This window comes from Coregonus lavaretus (genome assembly GCF_964263955.1).
Source record: "Coregonus lavaretus genome assembly, chromosome: 14".
Classification (NCBI taxonomy): Eukaryota; Metazoa; Chordata; class Actinopteri; order Salmoniformes; family Salmonidae; genus Coregonus; species Coregonus lavaretus.
Window position 1 is genome coordinate 38,822,106 of NC_140001.1, and position 10,858 is coordinate 38,832,963.

The following is a 10,858-nucleotide window of genomic DNA, read 5'->3' on the forward strand; positions in this document are numbered from 1 at the left end:
CAAGAACAGCTCAAATAAGCAAAGAGAAACGACAGTCCATCATTACTTTAAGACATGAAGGTCAGTCAATACGGAACATTTCAAGAACTTTGAACGTTTCTTCAAGTGCAGTCGCAAAAACCATCAAGCGCTATGATGAAACTGGCTCTCATGAGGACCGCCACAGGAAAGGAAGACCCAGAGTTACCTCTGCTGCAGAGGATAAGATAATTAGAGTTAACTGCACCTCAGATTGCAGCCCAAATAAATGCTTCAGAGTTCAAGTAATAGACACATCAACATCAACTGTTCAGAGGAGACTGCGTGAATCAGGCCTTCATGGTCGAATTGCTGCAAAGAAACCACTACTAAAGGACACCAATAAGAAGAAGAGACTTGCTTGGGCCAAGAAACACAAGCAATGGACATTAGACCGGTGGAAATCTGTCCTTTGGTCTGATGAGTCCAACCGCCGTGTCTTTGTCAGATGCAGAGTAGGTGAACGGATGATATTTTACATTTTAGTAATTGAGCAGACGCTCTTATCCAGAGCAACTTACAGTTAGTGAGTGCATACACTTTCATACTGGCCCCCCGTGGGAAACGAACCCACAACCCTGGCGTTGCAAGCGCCATGCTCTACCAACTGAGCTACAGGGGACTATATCCGCATGTGTGGTTCCCACCGTGAAGCATGGAGGAGGAGGTGTGATGGTGCTTTGCTGGTGACACTGTCAGTGATTTATTTAGAAATCAAGGCACACTTAACCAGCATGGCTACAACAGCATTATGCAGCGATTGCCATCCCATCTGGTTTGCGCTTAGTGGGACTATCATTTGTTTTTCAACAGGACAATGACCCAAAACACACCTCCAGGCTGTGTAAGGGCTATTTGACCAAGGAGAGTGATGGAGTGCTGCATCAGATGACCTGGCCTCCACAATCACCCGACCTCAACCCAATTTAGATGGTTTGGGATGAGTTGGACCGCAGAGTGAAGGAAAAGCAGCCAACAAAATGTTGTTACGTTACAGCCTTATTCTAAATTGCTCATAATGACAAAGCAAAAACAGGTTGAGAAATTATTGCTAATTTATTAAAAATTAAAAACGGAAATATCACATTTACATAAGTATTCAGACCCTTTACTCAGTACTTTGTTGAAGCACCTTTGGCAGTGATTACAGCATCAAGTATTCTTGGGTATGACGCTACAAGCTTGGAACACCTATATTTGTGGAGTTTCTCCCATTCTTCTCTGCAGATCCTCTTAAGCTCTGTCAGGTTGGATGGGGATTGTTGCTGCACAGCTATTTTCAGGTCTCTCCAGAGATGTTAGATCGGGTTCAAGTCAGGGCTCTGGCTGGGCCACTCAAGGACATTCAGAGACTTGTCCCGAAGCCACTCCTGCATTGTCTTGGCTGTATGCCTAGGGTCGTTGTCCTGTTGGAAGGTGAACCTTCGCCCCAGTCTGAGGTCCTGAGTGCTCTGGAGCAGGTTTTCATCAAGGATCTTGCAGTACTTTACTCCGTTCATCTTTCCCTCGATCCTGACTAGTCTCCCAGTCCCTGCCGCTGAAAAACATCCCCACAGCATGATGCTGCCACCACCATGCTTCACCGTAGGGACGGTGCCAGGTTTCCTCCAGACGTGAATATTGGCATTCAGGCCAAAGAGTTCAATCTTGGTTTCATCAGACCAGAGAGTCTTTCGGTGCCGTTTGGCAAACTCCAAGTGGGCTGTCATGTGCCTTTTACTGAAGAGTGTCTTCCATCTGGCCACACTACAATAAAGGCCTGATTGGTGGAGTGCTGCAGAGATGGTTGTCCTTCTAGAAGGTTCTCCCATCTCCACAGAGGAACTCTGGAGCTCTGTCAGAGTGACCATCGGGTTCTTGGTCACCTCTCTGACCAAGGCCCTTCTCCCCCGATTGCTCAATTTGGCCGGGCGGCCAGCTCTGGGAAGAGTCTTTGGTTCCAAACTTCTTCCATTTAAGAATGATGGAGGCCACTGTGTTCTTGTGGACCTTCAATGCTGCAGACATTTTTTGGTACCCTTCCCCAGATCTGTGCCTCTCTGAGCTCTACGGACAATTCCTTCGACTTCATGGCTTGGTTTTTGCTCTGACATGCACTGTCAACTGTGGGACCTTATATAGAAAGGTGTGTGCCTTTCCAAATCTTGTCCAATCAATTTAATTTACCACAGGTGGACACCAATCAAGTTGTAGAAACATCTCAAGGATGATGAATGGAAACAGGATGCACCTGAGCTCAATTTCTAGTATCATAGCAAAGGGTCTGAATACTTATGTAAATACGTTTTTTTATTTTATTTTTTTATAAATTTGCAAAAATGCATGAAACCTGTTTTCGCTTTGTCATTATGGGGTATTGTGTGTAGATTGCTGAGGATTATTTATTTAATCCATTTTAGAATAAGGCTGTAACAAAAATGTGGAAAAAGTCAAGGGGACTGAATAATTTCCGAAGGCACTGTATGTATATATATATATATATATATATATAATACAGACACACACACACATACGCTACTCAGCATTCATTGCCATGGTTAACAACTCTACCGCAGAAATGGAACGTAAATCACAGAAAATAGATGTTGTGGTGGCAGCAGCGCAGAAGTATGTGGGTATACAATGTGTGTTGAATGAAAGAGTCCTGTCATCCCAGGCCGTTGGCATGGTGTAGGATCAGTTAGGGTCGAAGTAGTGGAATGGGGTGGTGATATTTTATTTTGATGAAATAGTATTATATAGGTGTAGGGTTAGTGGTGCAATTGTGTCCTTGTTTATTTTTGTATCACATTTTAACGTCATTGACCGCACAGTAAAGGTAGCGCATGTACAAACAAAATGTGCAAACGCCGTGATACCTATGAAGAAGAAAAAGAAGAAGCGTCACAGTATTTGATTCAAAGCATTCGATTTGGCTGCTGAGGGACAAGGAGACCCCCCAGCTCCGCTACTACGTGTTGTTTTCAAGGGATCTTGAAATAAATGTTATAACTATTTGTATTTAATATCATCACCTCTTGAAGAGCAGTCAGAACTACACATTTCCAAATATTCCACATTTATCTCTATCATCCACCCGATTAGACAACAATCACCCCATTAAAAGGTGGAAACTATCATCAGAGTAATAGAGCAAGTAACTGTATGCGTTTCATGATCAGTACAGTAAACATCGATCATGTAATTTCAGATACGTGATGGTAGCCGGCATGTAGCTAGCTAGCTAAGCAAACGAAATGTGTCATTTAGCATGCTTCATCCCAGATTAGGTTTGACATCGGCAAATCCTCGTCCTGGTAAAGTTGACAATCGGACTTCTGACATCACCACCATAGATGGCAAGCAAATCAAACAATATTAGGATATATAACCATCTAGTTTATCCCCTGAAAGTTAGCTTGTTAACTAGCCATATTGACGTGATCTGTTATTTTCTAGCCAATTTGACGTGGTCCATCAATCAGTGTAGCCTAGCTATCATGTCTGTCAGCAGCAATCGTGATTAAACTTAAAAACAATGTTGAACAGGAGATAATGTTTGCTAACTTCGCTAGGTAGGTTTACGTTGGTTGGAGAAAAAAGTACATTAGGTCTACTTACCACAAAGTAAACACTAGCTATCATCTAACAGTACACAAATGCACCCTTCTGATGCTTGACAGGCAGCGCCCACAAAGGCGGATGGGAAATTAACCTAAACCACTCATACTATATAGTTGAGGTATAGTTCACTTTTATTTTATATCACTCAAATATCCAATTAATGGTGGTTACCCTCACGTATCTCAAATGAGATGATCAATGTATGTTTACTGATCATGAAAAGCTACTTGATGTATAACCAAAGACAGTACAGTATTAAGATAGGCTAAAACTGCTTCTCCAATAGAAATCCCCAATCACACTTGTAGGCGACGTTGGCTAACTAAACTCATGCGTAGAAACACTTCATCGGGTCTAAAGGTCGCCTTGCGCCGAACTGCGCATGTGCAGGCCGTCAAAATCAAAAGGCACTCCTTCAATATAAAGTTGTTTTTGAGGAAAATAAAAACCTGTCAGTTTCTCACTTTCACGAGGTTGGAGTAACAACATGTTCAACTACTTAAGAAATGGTCTCGAATCTAGGTTGTGTCTTTAGATTTCGAGAAAATTAACAACTATTAAAGGAATACGTTTCACTTCTCTCATTGCCTTATCAAACCCCCGCATGGTCTGTTTGGTATGTTTTGCAAGCGTTCCCGAAAGTCGCGATGTTGTGCCTCTGTGTTTAGAAACTCTGTGGTATTCTCTGATAGAGCTAAATATGCACAATTGCTTTGCATGAAATAATCGGAAATGTTTTGTTCTGACTATGCTCTTCAAGGGGTGATGATATTACAACCAAATAGTTAAAATTGATTTAACAATCCTTTGAAAAGGGCAAGCAGTTTTTTTTTTAGCGGAGCAAAGGTCGACTTGCCCCCCAGCAGGCAAATCGAACGCTCTGCACCTTATCGTGACGTTTTATTGATAACGACCTATTTTACTGACGCACGTGGCGAAAAGGGTAGAAGGAGGGGCAAATTATAAAATATTGTCATTCAAACATTTCCCTACTTTGCTGTCCATGATCAATGCATTAACAGGATAATTTCAATAAAGCAATTTTGTCCCCCATATCAGTCAGAGCTATCTTATTTGACGGGGAATTGTATCACGATTATTTGTATGGCAAACGACAGAAGTGCTGGGGACGCAGCTTGGATTATGCATCATCAAATGCCGTCGAATCCCAAATCCGCCTGGCCTTCAAATTACAACTCAGAAAATAATAACGTGAACTGGAGTAAAGCTATGGTAAGTCACATTGTATAGCTAATTCATATCAACACGTACTTATGTTACTCACACGATTTAATATCAGTAAACAAGCATTGTCTTTTTGTACTGTGTACATTTAGCTCAAGCTAGTTAGCTAGTCTACGTTCTAGCCAGTTAACGTTATCTAGCTAGCCGTCTTCTGACAGTAAGATTTCCTATATTGCTAGCTTGCTTTGCTATATTTGACATGCAGATTTTCTAGCTAGCTATCTCGTTTGTATTATATGACGTTAAATAGCCTAGCTAGACAGACGGTTGAGACTACAATACATAGCTAACTAACTGGTAACTATAACTAATAGCCCAATGATGGACTAAAGGAGCCTAACGTTACTTTTTATGGTGCATTCAAGGCAACTGGGAACTAGAGGGAAAAAACGAGGTCAAAATCATGACGTCAGTGAAAGAAGCCCGAGATTCCTATTTGGAATTCCGAGATTGATGACGGTTCAAAATATTTTTCCCAGTCAGAGCTCGTTTTTTTGTCTAGTTCCCAGTTGTTTTGAACACAGCAATAGACCATCGATGACGTGACGTCACCGCATTTGTTTCGTATGAGAATAGGAAGCAATAGTAATGGCTTCTTTTTGTAGGCACTAACTCTGCCATGGTTTTGAACAAAGCCTATGGGAAAATTGAGTTTTTGTAGGGTTTTGGGATAAAGGCCAAAAATAAGGTGTGTAGTAAACACAGACTTAGGAGATCATATACGTTTTGTACTTTGAGAATCTTAATCAGCTAACCTCACTTTTGTGAATTTTGAAGCATTTATGTAATAAAAAATACCCACAAAGCACATAAAGGCTTCATAATTCATAAAGGTCATGTTAACTGACAGATATTATCTCATAGAACAACACTTTCATAAGCCTGTGTTAACCTCAGACCTTATTTCCGGCGTTTATTCCAAAACCCTATTCTTTCCCCATTTAATGTTGCTTATAGGAATGGGTGACCGAACCAGAGGTAAATCCTTTCCGTTTTTTAGGACTACAAGCTGGCGAGCTCTATGCGTTTGATGAGGAAGTTTCATTTCAGCATGTCGCCATCTTGCTACATGGAGGAGTTTTTGGAAACATTGCATGTGCAGTTTGAGCTACTGAAGGAAGTGACATTGCAGGCTAGCTCAGTGGAGTATATCAGGTCAATATAGCTAGTTCAAACCGTGCAGATTTTGAGGCTAGGTAAATAAATCTCTCCTCATATTCCTACAGGACGCTTCCCAATACCCTGGTTATTCCTCAAACTACTGGTACCCCCAGTCACATTCCACAGCAGGGCACTATGCAAATGCCTATCCTTCAGGATCTGACATGCAGCCACCTTACAACCCACAGGTACTGTCTTATGTTATATCATAGCAAAGGCCCTCTAAATCCAAGGCTATATATGGTAATCAATTCCTTATCTCTAGACTCAATTGCTCTCAGCCTTCCATGACACTTTGTCACTCACACAATCACGCACACATAATTTCACAGACCGGCAGTCTGGCACGCACTTTCACACACTTACTGATGTACGCACACGCTCTCTCTCTCTCCCTATCCAGGCAATGCAAGCATATCCAAATGGCCACGGTGTCTATAACCCTGGTCCAGGCCAGTATCCGGCAAGTTCTTTCCACCCATCCAATCCATTTTACTGTGCAGACCAGATGTCTCCCAGGCAGGCCCCAGGCCAGTACCCTAGCCAGGGCTGCCCAGGACCAGAGCAGAGCACAGGGGGGTCAGGACAACCACACGCCCAGCACCAACATCCGCACCACCACTATCCTGGACCACACTGTCAAGGGGTAAGTTCATTCAACCAGTGCAGGGCAGTGTTTAATGGTGTCTGATGTACAGGCAGTTGGGTATAATGGAGCTTGTTGTCTATTTTCTACCTTAATCGTCTTCTTTAGGCCTCTAGCTATCTTCCTGGGTCTTACCCGCACTATGGGGAAGGTGGTCCTGCGTTGCCCCCATACCCCACTGGACAAGCCATTCACCATAGGCCACAGGCTGAGGCTTGGGCCCACTCGGGTGGGTATGGGGGGCAGCCAGGCTCGCAGTGGCGGCCAGGCACCCAACCTCCACACAGCCACTATGGGACCCCTGTCTGCCCCCAACAACCCCCAGCCTGGCCAGGGACTGGCACTGGAGCACCACCCCCCTATGAAGCCAAGGTACATGTGGAACACAAGGGATGCATCTCAATGACCTAAAGTGCCTTTTTGTCTCATCTCCTTTATTTGCACATATTGTTTCTAAAATAACCTCCAAGTGGACCTCATTTACTTCTTGGAAGAAAGGGGATATGTCCGATAAAAGCTCAATCCTTCCTCTGGTACCGTAGCTGTTTTGGGTCTGAATTTAATAACTTACTCATTATACACTAGTCGTCTAAGACGGGTGGGCAAACTACGGCCCGCAGGCCGCATCAGACCCGCCAGCCGATTTTACAATTATTATTTTGGGTAAAAAAAACGCTCCAGGACACATTTGATTGTCTAAAAACTATACTGAACAAAAATATAAACGCAACATGTAACAATTTCATTTATTTTACTGAGTTCATATGAGGAAATCAGCCAATTTGAAATAAAATCATTAGGCCCTAATCTATGGATTGCACATGACTGTGAAAACAGATGCATTAAATAAAAATGGGCCTCACAATGGCCCTCAGGATCTCGTAACAGTATTTTTGTCCATTTGAAATTGCAGTCGATAAAATGCAATTGTGTTCGTTGTCCGTAGCTTATGCCTGCCAATACCATAACCCCACCGCCACCATGGGGCACTCTGTTCACAACGTTGACATCAGCAAACCGCTCGCCCACAAGACACCATACACGTGGTCTGTGGTTGTGAGGCCGGTTGGACGTACTGCCAAATTCTCTAAAACGACGTTGGAAGCCGCTTATGCTAGAGAAATGAAATTTCAATTCTCTGGCAACAGCTGTGGTGGACTTTCCTGCAGTCAGCATGCCAATTGCACACTCCCTCAACTTGAGACATCTGTGGCATTGTATGACAACTGCACATTTTAGTGGCCTTTAATTGTCCACAGCACAAGGTGCACCTGTGTCATGATCATGCTGTTTAATTTGATTCTTGATATTTCACATCTGTCATGTGGATGGATTATTTTTGCAAAGGAGAAATGCTTACTAACAGGGATGTAAACAAATTAGTGCTCAATTTGGGAGAATACGTGTTTTTTTTTGCGAATGGAAAATTTCTGGGATCTTTTATTTCAGCTCATGAAACATGGGACCAACACTTTACATGTTTTGTTTTATATTTTTGTTCAGTGTAGATAGAATGTAGAAATGATAATGGACCTATATATACTATATATTCATAAGTATGTGGACACCCCTTCAAATGAGTGGATTCGGCTATTTCAGCCACACCCATTGCTGACAGGTGTATAAAATCGAGCACAAAGCCATGCAACCTCCATGGACAAACATTGTCAGTAGAATGGCCTTACTGAAGAGCTCAGTGACTTTCAACATGGCACCGTCATAGAATGCCACCTTTCCAACAAGTCAGTTCGTCAAATGTCTACCCTGCAAGAGCTGCCCCGGTCAACTGTATGTGCTGTTATTGTAAAGTGGAAACGTCTAGGAGCAACAACTGCTCAGCTGCAAAGTGGTAGGCCACACAAGCTCACAGAACGGGACCGCAGAGTGTTGAAGTGCGTTGCGCGTAAAAATCGTCTGTCCTCGGTTGCAACACTACCAAGTTCCAAACTGCCTCTGGAAGCAACGTCAGCACAAGAACTGTTCGTCGGGAGCTACATTAAATGAGTTTCCATGGCTGAGCAGCCGCACACAAGCCTAAGCTCACCATGCGCAATGCCAAGTGTCGGCTGGAGTGGTGTAAAGCTCGCCGCCATTGGACTCTGCAGGAGTGGAAACGCATTCTTTGGAGTGATGAATCACGCTTCACCATCTGGCAGTCCGACGGAATCTGAGTTTAGCGGATGCCAGGAGAACGCTACCTGCCCCAATGCATAGTGCCAATTGTAAAGTTTGGTGGAGGAGGAATAATGGTCTGGGGCTGTTTTGTCATCGTTCGGGCTAGGCCCCTTTGCTCCAGTGAAGGGAAATCTTAATGCTACAGCATACAATGACATTCTAGACGGTTATGTGCTTCCAACTTTGTGGCAACAGTTTGGGGAAGGCCCTTTCCTGTTTTCAGCATGACAATGCCCCCGTGCTCAAAGTGAGGTCCATACAGAAATGGTTTGTCAAGATCGTTGTGGAAGGACTTGACAGGTCTGCAAAGAGCCCTGACCTTAACCCCATCGAACACCTTTGGGATGAATTGGAATGCCGACAGCGAGCCAGGCCTAATCGCCCAACACCAGTGACGACCTCACTAATGCTCTTGTGGCTGAATGGAAGCAAGTCCCTGCAGCAATGTTCCAACATCTAGTGGAAATACTTCCCAGAAGAGTGGAGGCTGTTATAGCAGCAAAGGGGGGACCAACTCCATATTAATGCCCATGATTTTGGAATGAGATGTTCGACAAGCAGGTGTCCACATACTTTTGGTCATGCAGTGTATCTATTTTTTTCTAGCCTTCAAATGTATTTTGAGGAACAAATTGGCCCAAATAAAATCTGTGCGGCCCTCTGTTGACAACAAGTTTGTTTGCCCACCCTTGATCTAAGATAATCTTTTATACCTCCTCAGGACCAGCACTACCCAGGACCCCATCAGCACCAGCGTGCCCCACAGGTGGGACCCAAACCCAGACCGGCCCACTCCCCTAACCCCACTAATGGCAAGCCTGTTGACTTCAGCTCACCTCCCCAGATGTACAATAAACCAGGGCGGGGGGGGGCGCAGGAGCCAAAGCCTTCCCAGGGTGAGCCTCCACCCCCAGTCCCAGCTCCAGCCCAACCCCAGGGACCGATCGGGCCTCAGTGCCTGAGCGACAACCCTAGCCTGGCCAAAGTCCAGCAGGTCATTGCCCGGGTGCTTTTGCTCCATGAGGATGTGGACGAGTTTGTGGGTAAAAAATCAGACAAGAGTTACAGGTACCTAGAGGAACTACTGACCAAGGAGCTACTGGTGCTGGATTCAGTGGAGACTCAGGGACAGGAAGTGGTAAGGCAGGCCCGAAAGGAAGCTGTGCAGAGGATCCAGGCCATACTGGACCGGCTGGAGAAAAAGGCCTTCTGAACTGAACCGGTTCTGTATATGGACGGGTCTTACTGTTCTTTTTCTTGTGACATTTGAATCTTCCACAGTCAGGTTGTGGGCCTTATTTAAGATTTAAACCGGTCCCTTAGAATTCATTGGAGTACTAAGTCCTTGTTTGTTGACTACACCTCCCGGATCAGAAAGGTTTAGATAGGCTGATTGTCAACAAGGGCGTAGGGGTTGGTTTGGAATCGGGCCAGTTTGGGCTACTTTATGCAGGTGTGATCACAACATAGTCTCCTGTAGCTCAGTTGGTAGAGCATGGATGTGCAACGCCAGGGTTGTGGGTTCGTTTCCTACGGGGGGCCAGTATGAAAATGTATGCACTCACTAACTGTAAGTCGCTCTGGATAAGAGCGTCTGCTAAATGACTAAAATGTAAAAAATAAAAACATACATAAGAGATACCATTTCAAAGTAGTCATGATGGCAAATTGAATGGTTGTACATATCAAGTTATGGTTTTGTTAGGTTAGTTTTCATAACCCGACGTTAGTGGCCATGACTGCTTAAAGCATCTGTTATGTCATACTTATGCCAGTGTAATGTAGTGTCACCACGTTCCTTTCAAAGTAGGTAGATATTGCCCCTTAATCACTGATACAGGGTCAGATATATTTTCGGTTAGGATTCGGGGTAGGCTGATCTGATCCTAGATCTGTGGTCAAAGGCCACTTCTACCATGAGTGTTCCATTCACCATGTTTTCTTACATAATGTGAACCAATGGCAGTGCCATGAGATTTCCCCTTTATCACTCAGCCTAACATTTTCACC

General features: G+C 44.1%; 1 protein-coding gene across 1 annotated transcript; it reads left to right on the forward strand.

Moving 5' to 3' along the window:
• The first annotated feature begins 4,566 nt into the window (after positions 1–4,566).
• Positions 4,567–10,487, forward strand: LOC311141700 (BAG family molecular chaperone regulator 4-like). Its single transcript, XM_084177120.1, has 5 exons — positions 4,567–4,854; positions 6,093–6,215; positions 6,431–6,673; positions 6,782–7,045; positions 9,570–10,487. The coding sequence occupies exons 1-5, from the start codon at positions 4,726–4,728 to the stop codon at positions 10,059–10,061; spliced, it is 1,251 nt and encodes a 416-aa protein (XP_084033246.1). The 5' UTR covers positions 4,567–4,725; the 3' UTR covers positions 10,062–10,487.
• Positions 10,488–10,858: the final 371 nt, after the last annotated feature.